The sequence below is a fragment of the Sceloporus occidentalis genome, unplaced genomic scaffold, assembly GCF_023333645.1.
Source record: "Sceloporus occidentalis isolate IW3139 unplaced genomic scaffold, rSceOcc1.0.p SCAF_4, whole genome shotgun sequence".
NCBI lineage: Eukaryota > Metazoa > Chordata > Lepidosauria > Squamata > Phrynosomatidae > Sceloporus > Sceloporus occidentalis.
The window spans coordinates 123,493,507-123,512,265 of NW_028316984.1; the positions used below are offsets into that span (position 1 = coordinate 123,493,507).

General features: G+C 41.0%; 1 protein-coding gene across 4 annotated transcripts in view; it reads left to right on the forward strand.

Annotated features, from left to right (window-relative positions):
- The window catches only part of LOC149314584 (pyruvate dehydrogenase protein X component, mitochondrial-like), a 158,043-nt gene that overhangs the window by 53,106 nt on the left and 86,178 nt on the right, over nucleotides 1-18,759 (forward strand). For 2 of the 4 annotated variants that reach the window (XM_089521426.1, XM_089521427.1), the window contains exons 10-11: nucleotides 4,702-4,766; nucleotides 10,187-11,970. In XM_089521426.1, coding sequence (XP_089377552.1) covers nucleotides 4,702-4,766; nucleotides 10,187-10,451 — 330 coding nt within the window. In that variant the 3' untranslated portion in view covers nucleotides 10,452-11,970. Of the gene's footprint in view, nucleotides 1-4,701; nucleotides 4,767-10,186; nucleotides 11,971-18,759 lie in introns of those variants that run through there. The other 2 variants (XM_089521428.1, XM_089521429.1) reach the window with 1 other exon arrangement.

The window sequence follows — 18,759 nt, forward strand, 5'->3', positions numbered from 1 at the left end:
TTGGTGCTAATTAAAAACCACACACAAATTAAGAACAATACAGATTTACAGATTCAGGAGTGAAAATTAATAAACAAGAATAAGTTTTCCTCTTGACGTGGATTCGAAATTGGTTTTGATTGTATTAATTTGTGTGTGTGTGTGTGATCAGTTTTATTTCATAAACATAATCATATCATTTTATCAGTTAAAAACATGAACTGTGAAACATGCACATCTAAATCCTCAAATACACAGAAATTGTTGAACTTCTTTGATGTCAGTCTATGTTCTGGAAAGACTGAAAGGAAATGTAAACTGTTTTGGTATGTGTATCATTTTGATTCATTTTACAATTCATGTCCATCATCTACAAAAAGACTAATCTGAAATGTTAAAAAGATGCACAGATTTTTGCTCCTGTGTATTTTTATGTATAAGCTAATGACCTAGCTATTTTAACTCTAATGTGCAGCTGAATGTAGGCATTGTAGTAAGATGTATTAATTTCTGAGTATTTACTCAGGCCAATATTTTTTCATAAAGATAATGGATGGATTGCAGAAATCTGAGACTTTCATCTATAACAATGAGCTTTGCTTTTAATATCTTTACCACAATTCCAATCCCATCCTAATGCTACTGGGACATCCTTTACTGTCACAGAGCTTTCAAAACTAAAAGGTGCTTTACTACTATAATGGTTATGTATGCTTGTCAAGATTAATATCTCTCTGTGTATTGAACATAAGTATGTATCTTCCCTCCCAATGTGGCATATGACCTGAATATATTTAAAAGCTATGTCTGGTCAGTATCATCATTCCCTTATACACTTGGATTCTTAAATCAAATGCTATTTGTGATGGCATATAGGAGCAAGATATTGGTCTATAACAAATTCTGTATCTATGTACTGTGTTGTCAATTTACTTTACAGTGTGATTACCTTAATCCAGGGGTAGGCAACCTTTTTGAGCCGGGGGCCGGGTTGCTTTCCCTCATGCGACCGGGGGGCCGAAGCCGGGGGTGGAGCTTCCACCCTCGAGGGGGCGGGGCCACGTGCCGGGGGCGGAGCTTCCACCCTCCAGGGGCCAGGCCTCCCCATCTTCGCCGGCCCCTGACGGGGCCCCAGGCCCCATCAGAGGCCGGAAGAAAAGCCAGTGGGGGCTGCCAGCGCTGGAGGCCTCCCCCTCTTTGCCGGCCCCTGACAGGGCCCCAGGCCCCGTCAGAGGCTGGCAAAAAAGCCGGCGGGGCCCGCCAGCACTGGACGACTCCAGGGACGGCAGTGGGCCCCTCAGAGACCCCCTGCCGCCGTCGGAGGCCTCTTGGAGGACTCCAGGGGCGGCAGCGGGCCTCTCAGAGACCCCCTGCCGCCGGAGGCCTCTTGGAGGACTCCAGGGATGGCAGCGGGCCCCTCAGAGACCCCCTGCCGCCGCCGGAGGCCTCTTGGAGGACTCCAGGGATGGCAGCGGGCCTCTCAGAGACCCCCTGCCACCGCCGGAGGCCTCTTGGAGGACTCCAGGGATGGCAGCGGGCCTCTCAGAGACCCCCTGCCGCCGCCGGAGGCCTCTTGGAGGACTCCAGGGGCGGCAGCGGGCCCCTCAGAGACCCCCTGCCGCCTACGGAGGCCTCTTGGAGGACTCCAGGGACGGCAGCGGGCCCCTCAGAGACCCCCTGCCGCCGCCGGAGGCCTCTTGGAGGGCTCCAGGGACGGCAGCGGGCCCCTAAGAGACCCCCTGCCGCCGCCGGAGGCCTCTTGGAGGACTCCAGGGAAGGCAGCAGGCCTCTCAGAGACCCGCTGCCGCCTCCACAGCCCCGTTTGGGGATTCCTGGGGCGGCAGCAGGTCTCCTAAAGGCCCGCTGCCGCCTGTGGAGCCCCGTTTGGGGACTCCAGCGGTGGCAGCGGGTCTCCTAAAGGCCCGCTGCCGCCTCCGGAGCCCCGTTTGGGGACTCCAGCGGCAGCAGCGGGTCTCTTAAAGGCCCGCTGCCCATAGCAGTGAAGTCTCGTGCGACCTTTTCTGTGGTCGCGCGAGACTTCACCGCTATGGGCGCCGCCATTTTTTCTCCCAAAATGGCGGCGAAGTCTCACGCGACCTCAGGGAAGGTCGCGCGAGACTTCGCCGCCATTTTGGGAGAAAAAATGGCGGCGCCCGTAGAGGCAAAAAGCCGCATTTGGCGGCGCCGGCGGCTGATGCCGCGGGCCGGCTAAAAAGCCTCCGCGGGCCGGATCTGGCCCGCGGGCCGCAGGTTGCCGCCCCATGCCTTAATCAAGTGTGAGCTGACCAGATGAACTACATCCAAGGGTATTAAAACAACTGGCAAATGTAATATCAGAACCACTGGCAATAATCTTCGAAAACTCCTGGAGAACAGGAGAAGTCCCAGCAGACTGGAGGAGGGCAAACGTTGTCCCCATCTTCAAAAAGGGGAAAAAAGAGGATCCCAACAATTATCATCCAGTTAGTCTGACATCAATACCAGGAAAGATTTTAGAGCAGATCATTAAACAGAGAGTCTGTGAACATCTAGAAGGCAATGCCATAATCACAAAAAGTCAGCATGGGTTTCAGAGAAAGAAGTCACGGCAGACAAATTTGATATCTTTCTTTGATAAAATTACCAGCTTGGTAGATGAAGGGAATGCTGTAGATATAGTAGATCTTGATCTCATTAAGGCCTTTGACAAGGTTTTCCATGACATTCTTGCAAACAAGCTTGTAAAATGTGGCTTAGACAAGGTAACTCTTACATGGATTTGTAATTGGTTGACTGGCCGAAGCCAAAGGGTGCTCAGCAATGGCTCCTTTTCATTCTGGAGAGAAATGACCAGTGGGGTCCCACAGGGCTCTGTCCTGGGCCCAGTGCTATTCAACATCTTTATCAATGACTTGGATGACAGAATTGGAGGCATACTCATCAAATTTGCAGATGCCACCAAATTAGGAGGAATAGCTAATACCCCAGAGGACAGGATCAAAATTCAAAATGACCTGAATAGACTAGAAAGCTGGGCCAAAGCTAACAAAATGAAATTTAACACGGAGAAATGTAAGGTACTGCACTTAGGACGAAAAAATGAAATGCAGATATAGGATGGGCGACACCTGGGTGAACAAGACTACGTGTGAAAGGGATCTAGGAGTCCAAGGAGGCCACAAATTGAACATGAGTCAACAGTGTGATGTGGCAGCTAAAAAGGCCAATGCAATTTTAGGCTGCATCAATAAAAGTATAGTGTCTAGATTAAGAGAAGTAATAGTGCCACTATATTCTGCTTTGGTCAGGCCCCACCTGGAATATTGTGTCCAGTTCTGGACACCACAATTCAAAAAGGACTTTGAGAAACTGGAGCGTGTCCAAAGGAGGGTGACTAAAATGGTGGTCTGGAAACCATGTCCTATGAGGAACGACTGAGGGAGCTGAGGATGTTTAGCCTGGAGAAAAGAAGGTTAAGAGGTGATATGATAGCCGTGTTTAAATATTTGAAGGGATGTCATATTGAGGAGGGAGCAAGCTTGTTTTCTGCTGCTCCAGAGAATAAGACCCGAAGCAATGGATGCAAGCTGCAGGAAAAGAGATTCCACCTCAACATTAGGAGGAACTTCTTGACAGTAAGGGCTGTTCAACAGTGGAACACACTCCTTCCTCCGAGTATAGTGGAGTCTCCTTCCTTGGAGGTCTTTAATCAGAGGCTGTTTGGCCCTCTGTCAAGGATGCTTTGATTGAGAGTTCCTGCATGGCATTGGACTGGATGGCCCTTGTGGTCTCTTCCAACTCTACAATTCTATGATTCTATGAATGTGTGTCAATTTGGAGTTCTTTTTCAAAGGTCCTCATTTAGTACTATTTTGTCAGAATGTAGGCGATCTATATAAAGATTCTGCATGTCTGGGAAGAGATTTCCAGCACTGACACTGAAATTCTCTGAGAGGTCTTTAAGGGTTACACAGAAAGAACTTTGCATCCTTAGTCAATGGATATCTTCAGATCTTGCACAAGCCCTGAAAAAGATAAGCATGGGAAAAGTTTGACAATCTGAATGGTGAGGACATGCAGCCTTTAAAGAGAACCCCAAAACAGACTGCTCAAACTCACAAGTTGCAGTGCTAGTTTTTGGGTTTGGCCTTTACTCCAACCCCGCCACAACAAATATGTGGCTCCTGATCACTTTCCAGTAAGGAAAAGATGTCCTCAAGTTTAAAAAGTTCCAACATTTGCAGTCTTGAAGCCAGAATGCATCCCAGAATCAAGCCCTTTCAGACTAGGGATGCATTTTTTAGACTTCTCTTGGAAATTCTGTGACCCCACTCAAACAAGATGCCACAACACAAATAATACCTCCTCTATTGAAAATGAAATAGTTTTTAAGGGAGGGAATGGTGAAGCCCTCAAGATGTTCCACAAGTGCAACTCCTAGCAAGCAATTTGAAAGTATTCTGTGAGATTTTAAGAGGCAAACTGACTGAGCAATCACCAGGAAAATCTTTATTATATATTGGAGGCCTGTCCACAGAATATACAGTTTTATGAACTCTGTCCTCACAAACTGAAGTATCTGTCTGAAATCATAACCATTCTCTGTTAGGCTTTATTTCTAACTGAAATGTTGGTGCAAGCACAATATATAACTATGGTTATTTTTACAAATGTATGTACTTTGTAGAGAGCCATGCTGATTTAAAATGACTGATGACTTTATCATTTATTTTACTTTCTTAGGCTCTAGCAAAGAAAGCAAGAGGTGGAAAATTACTTCCAGAAGAATACCAAGGAGGATCTTTTAGGTATTTTCAATGTATCTAATTAGGGTATAATGTAGGACAGTACTATGTCCTAAGGTATTTGGTCTGGAATGTTGTCAGGTCTGCTCCCAGACTATGGAACTCTCTGCCAAGGGAGCCTTGGATGTCCCCCTCTCTCCTACCCTTCCACCTGCACCTAGCTATTTGAACAGTCTTTCAGTTTTTATTCTGGTTGGTTGATGCAATAGGTAGGTTTTAGTGTGCTTTTAACTGTGCTAAATTGTTTCATTTAAGAGGAGTGTATTTAGTGTTTTTGTTTAAATCTATTCCAGTATGTTTTTAGCTGAATTGTTTTAATGTATTATTTGAGCTGCTTTGGGTCTCATATGAGAGAAAGGTGGGATACAAATTAATTACAGTCATCACTCCGTATTCACAGGGATTAGGGACGAAGGACCCTTGTGAATTCGAAAATTTTGCGAATAACCCCTCCCCCATTTCAGAGTGACAAGGAGGGGTTAGAGAGGAGTGTATGTGCTTGCCTCTCTTCCCTCCTCCGATGCCTCTGAGAACTTGCTTGAGCTAAGGCATTCTCATGCTCTGCTCTTGCCCCTCCTCCTCGCCCCAGGCAAGCTCTCTGAGGCATCAAGGAATGGAAAGAGAAGCATGTGTGACATTCTCCCACCTCCCTCCCAATGCTTCAGAGAGCTTGTCTCAGCTGTCTGAAGCATCAGAAGGAGGGACTCGCTCTTTCTTCCTCTGGCCTCTGCCATCCTGTAAAGCCTTGGGAGAAGCCTGCCCCAAGCCCTTCCAAAATGGCAGGGGCTCAGGGAAAGGGAGTCCTTTATTTCTCCAGACCCTGCTATCCTGGAAAGCCTTGGGAGAAGCCTCCCTTAAGCCCTTCCAAGGGGACAGGGGCTCAGGAGAGTGGAATTCTCTCTTCCTCTGGATCCTGCTGCCCTGGAAAGCCTTGGTATAAGCCCCCCTGAAGCCCTTCCAAGGTGGCAGGGGCTCGGGGGAGGGGGATGCTCCCTTCCTCTGGCCCCTGTCGCCCTGGAAAGTCTTGGGAGAAAGAAAAAGAAAGAAAGATCATCAGAGAAGGAAAACCTCACAAAGTTGTGGGCTGCAGTTGTGTGGTTATGAAAGACTATGGCAAAGAACTCTCTTTCCTCTCACTGTCACCCTGTAACTGGCTCAGCTGGGCTAGTTACATAGTGGCAGGGAAGGGATGGAGAGGAAGGGCAGTGCGTGTGCACGTGCACGTGGAGGCCTTGGCCTCGCAAATGATCAAAACCACAAGTGCCAAAGCCGTGAATACAGAGAGATGAGTTTAGACTGGAATGCTGATTTTTATTTCACTGTTCATGCTCATCTGCAAGTAGGCTGAATTATGTGTTTCTTAATTTGTTCAAGCACCTTGCGCATTTATCTGATTAAAGTTTTGCTATAGCTTTCTTTAACCCCCCCCCCCCCCCCCGAAATTGTTCAGAGCAGGCAGTGGGAGCAAAGATGACTACTTCACTGTCACAAAGGCCATTGAACTATTTTTACTGTCCCTTGTACTGCACATCAGAAGAAAAGGTTTTCCTTCAAGTTGCTCCAGAGAAAAAATGGAATATTTTTCCAAAACACATTGACAGCATATACATAGTGGGTTCAGTGCTAAAATTACATGGCTGTGCAGATCTTTTATTTACTATTTGCATTTATGAGGTCCTCTTTCTGATTTAATCATGTCTGTTGACCATACTGCTGATGATCACATTTGGCTGTTTTGTCAGTCATCCTTGTAGGACCATTGCTATATTACCTTGCTATAATAAAATATTGGGTTCATGTCATATTTTAATCCAACCTGATAGTTAGGAAGAAACCATAACAAGACCCTATGTCCAATCAGACAAAAGGCCCATGTAGTCCAGTATTCTGTTCATACAGTGACCAGCAGGACATGAGTGCAGCTGTACTTTCCATCTCACACTCCTTAGCAACTGATACAAAGAGCATACAGAGTCTTATACTAGAGTGACACACTCTCCTCTGAAAAGTTGCCTTTGATGGCACATTTTCCATGAATTTATCTAATTCTATTTTAATGCCACACCATTTGGCAGCCATAATTGTTTCTTGTAATTGTGCCAAAGTACAACCTGAAGAACATCCATGTAGAATTTAAAGATAATGTAAAAATAGGTTTGCACTAGCAAGCCTAATTGACTAGACACCAGAAGAACTGTGTACTGAAGCCAGGGACATTATCAGATAAAAATGAAAAAAGACACTGTTTGCAGTCAAAAAGAAAGAGAAACCTCATAGGATGACAAATGAAAATCTTCAAGCAGTTAAAGACAGACTCGAAAGTAAAACAGAAGAGAAATAGAATCAGAACTATAAACGCAGCTGTTCAGAACTTGTACACAGTACTGCTATAATAATCAGTGCAGAGAAACAAGATGACAACAAAAAGAAGAACAAGAGAATTATCAGAAGATCCAAGGAATTAAAGAGAAATTCAAAACAAGAAAGGGGATGTTCTACGATCAGCAGGGGAATAAGAAGCCGATGGAAACAATACACTGAAGAACTATTCAAAGATAAAGCCATGTTAGTCTGTAAAATCAATATGTGAAGAGATCTTGTAGCACCTTTGAGAACAACTGAAAAAAAGAAATTGGCAGCATGAGGTTTCGTAGGCTTAGATCTACTTCCTTAGAAGGCACATAGACGGTTTCCTGGCACGCTTCACACATTTCAACACTATCTAACCCTCATCATCATGAGGATGCCCTTGACCTGTTCATCGCATCACTCTCTGTTTCCAATGCTCATTTATTTTCCTCACTTACAGGCTACAGCTTCCACTGCCTTTGTCCACCAATGTCTGTTGTTAAAACTGGACTTGTCACTTCATTTCCATACACAAAAGATTTTGAATTTGAATTGACATTCTCACACACTAATGCCATTTATAGGTCTGTCCCTGACTTTCCACTTCACTAAATGCATACGAGAAAGCTCATGCTGCCAATTTATTTCTTTCAGTAAGTCTCAACGGTGATACAAGATCTCTTCACATTCAGAAGAGCTATATAAGAGTTGAAAGGAAGACAGATTCATTCTGCTTACTTACAGATTCTTGCTTACATTGACTATCATTTACCATTTTGCTGCCCATTCTCTGTTTGATGAGATCTTTTGGGTTTTTTTCCTCACTATCCTAAATAATTTTATGTCATCTGCTTCACCCCAACTCCAGATTATATACAGGTATCAATACAAAGCACTAGTGCCAGTACAGATCATTGTATGGCCTCAGTGTTCACATCTCAAGAGATTTTTAGCACATTTCCCAGGCATGTTTTTACATTTTAGGACTGTTTTCCAAAACGTTTCCCAAAATTTTAAAAGTAAAAACTTTGAGTTAAATGTGTTTGGGGGGGGAGGGGGTTAAATGGTTCTTTGCTATTGCCATTGTGGACAAAAAGAGTGCTTTTCATTCTTGCATAGATGTATAAAACCTCTCTGTGGTTGACAGTCATTTTTTTTGAAGAGGTATATGAAAACATCCTTTTCCTTAAAGGATGAAAATAATTGTGAATATAGTTTGCATCCTCTTGTGAATAGTCTACATAAGAACAAATGGGCTTGATATTTTATTTTTTCCTAGCAGTGCCATTTCAAGTGTGCAGCCTTACATAAGAATTACTGTAAGAAGAGGCCACTCTCACATATAAGGGGCAATTTGAAAACTAGCTAGAATCAAAATAAAGACATTTTTGACTATGTTTACAGAGCATACTCTTTATGCTTATCTTATACTGTGGCCAAAGCAATAAAAAGGCAGTATGTTTCTATCCATCACTGATTTTTAGGTAGAATGGGCATTCTAATCTGTTTGAACGATGTGCATGTGGCAACTTCCCAGTAAGACAGAAGGCAATATTTTGTGAGTTGCTATTACATTGCTTTTGTTGCCTTCTGGCATTCTGTAAGAACAGACTTGGAGGAAGTCAGTTCTTCTGAGTTAGCAGGAGCATTATGAAGCTGGAAATAAAGTCTTCCATATATATGGGCCTTCACGGGAAACACTGCTTATTTCCTCCTGTCTTCTATTTTTCTGTCAAGCATGTTTGTAAAATGTTTGAGGTGGTTGAAATATTGGCTGTACATAAACTTTACAAAACTAGTACAAAAGGCAAATCTTCATTGCAGTTTTTTAGGCCTTTTTCATCTCTGCTTATATAGAAACATTTTTCTCCTTTTTTCACATTGTCAAAGTGCAGATTGTACTGTAATGGAGCAAGGATTGCTTTCTGTCCCCATAATTCCTTCTGATCAGTTTATCCATGGTTCATTATACAGTGTGGCAATAGACTCTTATAAGCATGGGAGGTTTATTTCACAAAATGCAAATGAGCAATATTAGAGCCTAATTATATTCTAGTCTTAAATCATATTCATTCACAGCAGTTTATAGAAATGAATGGGTTCAAAGTCAAGTCAGAGATTAGTCATTTGTTTTCTCCCCTCTGTATCCATGGTATTTCAGAATGCAGAAGAGCTTGTGTGGGCAATGACTATGTTATTTGATACAATTTTAAAAGAGCCAATTGGACTCCTTTAGCTTTACTGTAACCTTCACCCCTGGGAGGAAAAACACATGAAGTTGATGCCGATACTTACACTAGATTTACTTGTCCTTCACCCCATGGGGGGTGTGGAGCAACCCTTTGGATTAGGTTGTTTTGCCACTATGAAGAGCTACCACTGGAATAGGAGAAGAAGAAGGTCCCAGTTTTGCTGTTGGTGGGTACTAAAGTACGCTGATACATCTTGCCTGATAGTAATATGTTACACTAACTTTTGAATACAAGCATTAGTTATACACTCATCCCTCCATATTCACTAGAGTTAGGTGCACAGGACCCCCATGAATGTGGAAAAACCACAAATAACAAAAACACCGTGTTTTTACCTGAGAGAATACCTCTCTAGGAATCTTTAGGTCCTCCAATGCAACTCTGGTCAACATCTGCCAGACATTGACCACAGAATTGTGCTGGAGGAGCTACAAATGCCTAGTGGAGTGTTCTCTCTAGGAATCTCTAGTCTAGGTCTTTTAGTGCGACTTTTGTTTAAAGTTGAGTTGCACAGGAGGACCCAGATATTCCTAGAGAGAACATACTGATAAAATCCATGAATAATCAAATCTGCAAAAGCCAAAGCCACAAATGTGGAGGGACAAGTGTACTAGTTTTTATTACATTTTATTGAACTGCTTGTAGACTTCCCATAAGCAGTTCATTGACCAATGTGTGAACAGAATGCTGAACTAGAAACACCATTGGACAAATACAGCATGACTCTTTTGCATTCTTACATCTGCATTAGCCCTTTTGGAGTACCTTATTCACACTTAACCTTCCCTGTCTTTTTCCCCCCTTTCCCCCTCCCCACACCAGCATTTCAAACCTCGGCATGTTTGGCATCAGTAGCTTCATTGCTGTCATTAATCCTCCTCAAGCCTGTATCTTAGCTGTGGGAGGAGCTCGTCCAGAACTTGCACTTGTGGTGGATGAAGAAGGAAATGAGAAGCTTCACCAACAACAGCTTATGACAATTACCTTGTCAAGTGATGGCCGAGTAGTGGATGATGAACTAGCTTCCAGATTTCTGGAAAGACTGAAGGCTAACTTGGAAAATCCAGCCAGTCTTGCCTTGAGTTAAAATAGTCAAGATTCAGCTCTTTGGTTGGCAAACTATGAAAACTGAACTACAAAAGGAGATAAGAAACAAGAAAAATAACATGTTACATGGACAATTAAACAACTTATTTATTTGAATTAACTTGAAAGACTTCTAGCGATTATCACTTCTTGACTATTATATGCTGAAAAATGGTTAAACACATTGAATTTTTATTATTGTTTAAGAGCATTTGCATAATATGCTGAAATATATAGTGTGGCTGTTCCACATGTGGGTATACTGGATAAGACTTCATGGATATGTCTCCATAAAAAGTTTTAAAAGGGAACAAATCATCCTTTTCTTCAGGGCTAAACTTTTCTTCAGAGGAAAGGCAAAATGACTTCTAGGTCTAGCTAGCCTTAGAAGTCAATACACTATTAGTCTGTGTCAGTTTTTGCTGTTTAAAAGAGAAAGTATTGTTCCAATTAGAACAAACGTTCAACTATGAGAATCTGAGAACCTTGCAAGGAATCTTTTTTAGTTCTTTGCATACCATAGTTGTTTAATTATGTTAAATAGTTATGAAAAGTAAACTTTACACTGGGCCAGGACTAAATTATAAAGTGAAGGAAAGTTAGATAAATATTTCATAACAATTTAATGACTTCATTGCTGACTTGAAATACACACATTATTAAAAACAAACAAAACATGTTAAAATTAATACTGTTTTGTTATACTTGTTTACCTCTGATTTCATTATCCTTACTGCCCTGACCTTTTGACTGTGGCCTTGCCAATATTAGGGCTTTATCAATTTCTTTGGCAGACAGTCTGTGTGTCAAATGCAAATTATATTAAGTATAATCCTAATGTATGTAATATCATCTTAATAACGCACACTTTTACAGACACTGGTGCCTTTCTAAAGAAATCTCTGATTGGATAAATATAGATTTAGTTGTGTAGGGCTTGTTCAAGGGGACTCCCCATTGCAGCCCCTCCAAACCCCAGTATGCTCACCTGAATAGACCTGTCCTGGATCAACTTCTGTACCTTATGCTACCCTGTTTACTAGGGTCCCTGATTCTATAGCACTTTCAGGTAGTGTCTGGCTCAGTGAAGGTGGAGAGGAAGCCCCATATCTACCAGTTCTGTTGCACATGCCTAAATCTAGTTCCATCCATATATCCTGGCTTGGATTGCCTTTTCTGCTCTTTCGCAGAGTGAATTCAAATCAGAATGGGCTGGGAATAGAATAAGATTTGGCCTTTTAAAACTACACTTCACCAATTATTTTATTGCAGAAGCTATATAAGCCAGACCTTACATATATACATTCAACAGATAATCTTTTGAGTCCAAAATATTGCCAGACATTACCAGATGGAAAGAGAAGTCTTTTTTTTTAAAATGGCAGTACAGTTCTCCTAGTGTTAATTGGCATATATAACATAATGTTTTATATGTCGTCTGTCACAGATTATAACTGAGTGCTTAAAATTAGCTAAATGCTAATATATCTTTGTACAGAATAAACCAATTTTTGACATAACAGTTGCTCCTGTATAGAAAAATACAGCAAATTGTAGTAAATATAATTTATGATGTGTGATGAATAAACATGTATGCCTCTTTCTGTGTACACATTACCAAAGGCAAATTCAGGCCTGTTACAGACAGCCAAAATAAAGCTGCTTCGAGTCACAGTGGAGGTATGGTGTTTCAATGATGCATGCGTCCTAAGACTCCAGAAGCCACACCAAAGCCACGCTCCAGTCCTTAGGGCTGGAGCGTGGCTTTGGTGCGACTTCTTGACTCTTAGGAAGCATGTATCATTGAAATACCATACCTCCGCTGTGACTCAAAGCAGCTTTATTTTGACTGTCTGTAACAGGCCACAGATTATGTGGCCTCTCAAAAAGTCATCCTGTATAAAGTGGTTGTAGAAAGAAAATCTGAGAGTGCAGTTCTGTAAAACCCATGGCACTTAATGGCACTTATTTCTGAGTAAGCATAGAACTAGGATTGCACTGCAAATCACACCCAAAGTGGTGTGTTATACCTATTTAGGGTCTTCTAATTCACACGTCGATCTTGACTCATGGCGACCTTGTGGATGAGACATCTCCAAGACATCTCCTATCTTCCACTATTTTTCTTAGGAGCTTATCCCATGGCATACTAACTCGATTTATCTCTATCCAGCTTAACACTTAATTCAGGCAGCATCCTGATGTTATCAGAAGCTTTTTACTGCTGAATTTGCCGCCCAAATGCAACCCTGGTCCATTCTGCTTCCAGGAGTACTTCTCATGGCTTTTTCAGGTCCGGGAGTTTTCCAGCTTAAGAAAATGGCTGTTGGAGTGCTCCTGGAATCAGGGATGGACCTGGGCTGTATTCGGGCGGCCAAAACCTTCTGATAACATTAAGATGTCACCTGTATTAAACTTTAAGCCGGATAGAGGTAAATCGATTTAGTAAGCCATGGGATAAGCTCCTTAGTTCTTGCAGATTCATACCCATGACCTCCTTAATAGAGTCTATTCATCTAATGTGTGGTCTTCCTCTCTTTCTCCTTCCCTCCATGTTCCCTAGTATGGTCTTTTCTAACTAGTCATGTCTTCTCCTGATGTGGCCAAATTATGACAGTCTCAGTCTAATCTTCTTGGCTTCCAGAGAGATCTCAGACCTGATCTCTTCTTAGACCCAATAGTTTGTCTTCTAATTTAAAGTGGAATAGAGAAAAAATTGTTTTGTGTGTGTGTGTTTTGTATTGTTCTTTGTGGGGAGGCTGGTAGCTGACATCCCTAAGCAGTTGCTCCTGGGGTATTTAAAATAGTATAATCACTTGGAAAATCCACCACCCCCTCCAAGAAAAAGTTCATGGCTGTAAAGAAAAATACAATTTATTGAGTTTAAAATAATTCTGTTCAGTATATTTCTTTTGCCTTGTAGATGGATTCCACCATATTTTAGGTTTTTCTGGTGAGGAGCAATCCCAGTCTCTCTGTTTTACTGTGCACAGGAGCCATTTGATTCTAACCACATAATCTTAACCAAGCTTCAGCCTGTCACAGCCCTATTCTGAGACAGTTGTTTGGCCTCACAGCCAGTCAATCATGTAAGATATGGGTGCTTACATATCTGTCAGTCTGGATACATAAAAAATTTGTTCTGCAGAAACTTTCTGTACCAGTCTGGGAACAGGGAAATTTAGACGTTTGACTGGCCTGTCAAAACCATGCAGGTACCATGCATATCTAAGCGTGATGCATAGCTACTCATTTCTTCACACTAAACAGTGTCTAAGAGCACACAAATGTTAACATTTACTTTTATCTAAGTTTTCTTGCATTAGCATCAGTTCATTTAGAAGAGGTAAAATTTAACAGGATGAAGTTGACACCATGGGTCTACCAGCATATCTGAAGCCTATCCAGACTACATTTTGGCATGCCCATCGCAGTTTATTAGGCCAACACAATCCAGTGTGTTTGTTACTCCTGCATTTGAGCAACCTTAGATTTTCTAAAACATAAATGTACTGCATTCCTAACTATGGATTGAAGTAATATTTACATGGAATCAGTGAGATCTCTAAATACAAATGCTTAAGATTGGATTGCAGCTAATAAACTTAGAATGAGCATTCACAGATCAAAACATGCACATTTTCAAGACAAATGTATATACAATAAGCAGACTCAGCATTATGAAATACACTTAACATTTTTCTTCTGACTGAGAAATTTAAGACATTGCCATTGGATATAGAATATGCCATGTAGATAACTGTATTTTAAATGTTACCAATCAACCACGTATGTACTTGATAACTAGTGCTATATTGTAGTTTTATATACGGGTTGAGTTTGACTTATCAGAAATGTTTGGAACCAGAAGTGTTTTGGATTTTGGATTGTGGCATATACATAATGAGATATCTTCGAGATGGGACCCAAGTCTAAACATAAAATTTATGTTTCATATACAATTAATACAGTGTGCCTTTCCCTTATGCGGGGATCCATTCTGGATCCCTCTGTGTGTGCTGGAGCCCCATTAGAAGTAATAGGGCTTGCACCTGTGGCGTGCAACCGTGCGGGCACGTGCCCCATTCTTCCAGGGCTCGCAAGGGGCTATTCCGGCGCAGCTTTTAGCATATGTAAAACGCAGGCGCACTGTATACATAACCTGGGGATAATTTTATATGTAATATTTTTAATAATGTTTGTGTACACTGAACCATCAGAAAGCAAAGGTGTCACTATCTCAGCCACCCATGTAGACCATTTTGGATTTTGTACTGTTTCAGATGTCAGAATTTTGGATAAAGGAGATTTAATCTGTATATGTTTTATGGGCATCTGTAGAGGATGATCCCTTTTCAGGTTGTGAATGTCCTTAAGCGCAGCAGGTATTCTTATCTACCCTCACAGTTCCTCTCCATGACCCCATGTAGACCAAGCCTATTTGTCTGCACAAGATGTTTTGCTCTGAGAAAACCAAAACCTTTCTATAGAAAGTGGGCAGCTTTGATGGATCTGGTTCTAATTTCATACCAATGTGTACTGAGCAATAGCTGGTATCAGACAAAGCCTTTGTTTTAAAGCTTTTTGCAAGGCAGTTGGCAATGCAAAACAGTCTTGGAGGTGCATGCTGCGCATTCCTCATCTAAAAAAATTACAGAAGAGCAAAGAATTTCTGAGTTTCACTGGAGTAATTTAGGAAGAGTTTTTAAGCAGCTTAAAATGCAAAGGTGAACCATAAAGAAAATATAGGCATTGCCTTAGCATAGGACACAAATGTTCCCCAGAAATCATACAACATCATGGGTGGGGGGAGGTCTGCAGACTTTTGGCCGATGAGGGTGTGCAGAGCTATTCTTTCTCTGTTGGCAGATTGAAATTAATATTCTGCAATTTAAAAAAAATATCTGAAAAACTAGCATCATGGTTCAATTTGATTTCAATTCAGAAATTATATTTATTCAGGAGAAATTGCCAATATGTGTTATACTGTTACATACATAGCAAACTTCATACTTTAAATAAAATGGGCTCTTAACTGGACTGCTTCATGCATTCTTTACCAATGTTCCAGTGAGAAGAAAATTGATACAAAATAAAATTGGTTGAAGGAGAAAAGCAGTTTTTTAAATGGATTGTTTAAAAAAAAAACACTGAAAAATTACCATATGTCGATACTATTATTATTATTATTATTATTATTATTATTATTATATTTATATCCAACCTTTCTCCAGTCCTGGACTCAACACAGTTTATAACTAGATTTTTTTTAACATAGTTAAACATTCACCAAATTCAAAAGTTAAAAAACATTTTAAACTTGTTGAAAACATGAACTGTTTTTTTTTAAAAAAAACATACAACAAAGTAACAAAACAATCTAACACATTGTACAAGGCCCATCCCACCTAAACAATCAGTCCTCAGAAGCCTTGTCAAAACAGAAAGGTTTTCACTTGTTTGGGGAGTGCAGAGGGTGCCATTTAAACCTCTCTGGGAAGGAAATTCCAGGGACTGGGGGCAGCCACTGAGAAGGTCCTCTCCTGTGTTCCTATCAGAGAGAAGGGCCTCCCTTGGAGATCTCAAAACATGGGCAGATTCATACTGCACTGCTGATAAATATTAAAATATAACATGCTTGTTTATGTGTACTGCATTTTATGTAGTGAACTTTAAACAAATGCATTTGCATTTGAGATACCATATATAGTAGGCCCTTGGTATCAGCTGGGGTTTGATTTCAGAACATTCTGTGGATACCAAAATCCATGGATGCTCAACTCCTAAAGGCATAATAAAATGGTGTTGTAGAATCACGGACTTGGAAGAGGCCACAAGGACCATCCAATCCAACTCCCTGCTTTGAAGGAATACACACAGCACTCCTGACAGATGGCCACCCAGCCGCTTCAAAAACCTCCATAGAAGGAGACTACCATTCTCCAATGCAGCATGTTCCACTATCAAATAGCTCTTGCCATCAGGATTTTTTTCTAATATTTAGGTAGAATCTTTTCCTGTAACTTCAATCAATTGTTCTGTGTCTTGGTCTCTGGAGCAGCAGAAAACAAGCTTGCTCCATATTCAGTATGACATGCCTTCAAATATTTAAACCTGGCTATCAAATATTTAAACATGGCTATCACTCCTTAACATTCTCTTCTCCGGGCTAAACAAACCCAGTTCCCTAAGCCACTCCTCATAGGGCATGGTTTCTAGAACTTTCACTGTTTTGATCGCTCTTCTCTGAATACACATGCTTGTCCACATCCCTCTTGAATTGTGCTCAGAACTGGACACATATTCCAGGTGAGGTCTGACCAAAGCACAATAGAGTGGTACTATTCCCCCAATCTAGACAATATATTCCTATTGATTCAGCCTAGAGTTGCATTGGCTTTCTTAGTTGCCACATCACATTGCTGGCTCATGTCCAGCTTGTTGTCCATTAAGATTCCTAGATCCCTTTTGCATGTACCATCATCAAGCCAGGTGTCACTCATCCTGTATCTATGAATTCAATTTTTACTACCCAAGTGTAGTATCCTACATTTCTCACTGTTGAAATTCATTTTGTTAGTTTTGGCCCAGCTTTCTAATCTTTTAAAGTCATTTTGAATTTTGATCCTCTTCTATGGGTTATTATATACCCCTCCTAATTTGGTTGGTGTCATCTGCAAATTTTATCAGCATGCCCTCTATTCCATGTCCCTTATTTAAAGTGGCAAAATCAAGGTTTGCTTTTTAGATTTTTTTAAAAAAATTTTCAAGTCATGGATGGTTAAATCTGTGTATACGGAGGACCAGTTGTATGTCGTAACTGACATTTTAATAAAATAATAATAACCATGTATAGTACCCTTCCTAATCCTAGTTTCTTATGTTTCCACGATGAAAATATTCTGCTCTTTTGATCCTGACATGTGAAAAGAGTGCATCCAACAATGGCTTGGCCATATTCACTGGAAAGAGTTTCAGATCATGTAAGTCTGGCAAAAATTGGTTGCTCCGTCTTCCCTAACTAGCGCAGCCTTTGGTCCCATTCTGTTGGGAAGGTTTTATATGCACCAACCCCAGTAACAGCCGTGGCATGATGGTGCTGGGGTTTTAAGTAGATTGGATGGAAGAGGTAAAAATCACATGCCTTGATGCGCATGAGCAGAAGTGCTTTCCTTTCTGATTTGAGGGCAGGAGAATGAAGGTAGAATTATATACTTTCCATCCATTTGTTAGTTGAAGCCTATATTGTTTTCTGTTCCTATTCCTCAGAATATGAATCGATACCTTGTTTTGCTACTATAAAGACTTCAGCTCCCTTCCTCATAAGATACTTTTGTATCAGAGCAGTTTGAACATGGAACCTAGCAACCATTAGTTCTTACATTTTCAAGGCATCCTTGTTTCTCCATATGAGGATCATTAATCTAAAGGCAGTACAACTGATAACAAGCTAGGTGGGCTTGTGTTACTTTTGTCATCATCCAATTTGCAAGACAGATAGTTCCATAGGATAAGCAAACATGTACTTTTAGAAGAAAACAAATTATAGGTTAATTTGTTAAGGAACAGCCAACACTGGATTTAAGTGAGCAATATCCTTGCTTGTGGTTCTTACTGTTCGAGGTGTAGAAGAAAGCTCTTTGTTAATCAAAGCCAGTGGCAGGAAAAGAACAAATAGTTTTCTGTGGCCTGTGTTGCTCTTTCTTACTCAAGAATCCTGTATTTTTCATTTGTGGTAAGCTAAACTGTTTTCTGATTTATTGAATTGGCTTCAATTATCTTATTAGGCATGGTTGCCAGAAAACATAAAAGTCAGGTTAAATTAATGACATTGATTTGAAAGATTTACTTAATATCAAATGATGAAACTGTGCACATTTCAGCAATAACTGATAGGTAAATGGAAAATACAAGAAAGACATGAGAGCAAAATATAAATGGGAAAGTATGAGATACACAGAATGGTTGAATAAGGAACTAAATGTAGAAATAACAGGAAATTAATCTAACAAATAAATTAACAAATACGACAGAACAATGTGGATATAAATATAGCAGTAATTTGCACACAAATAATTAACTGAGAAAAAAGTACAAGCAGTTCTTAATAAAGCAGGTGTATTAGTATGCCTGAAACCAAATCCTCTTAAGATGCCTTCCAGTCCAAACTACTTAAAATTCACCAAGGTCCAAAACACACTGCAGAAACAATCCAGTTTGAGGCCGCTTTAACTGCCCTGGATCAGTGCTAGGGAATCCTGGGAATTGTAGTTTATTGTGGCGCCACAGCTCTGTCAGAGAAGGCTAAA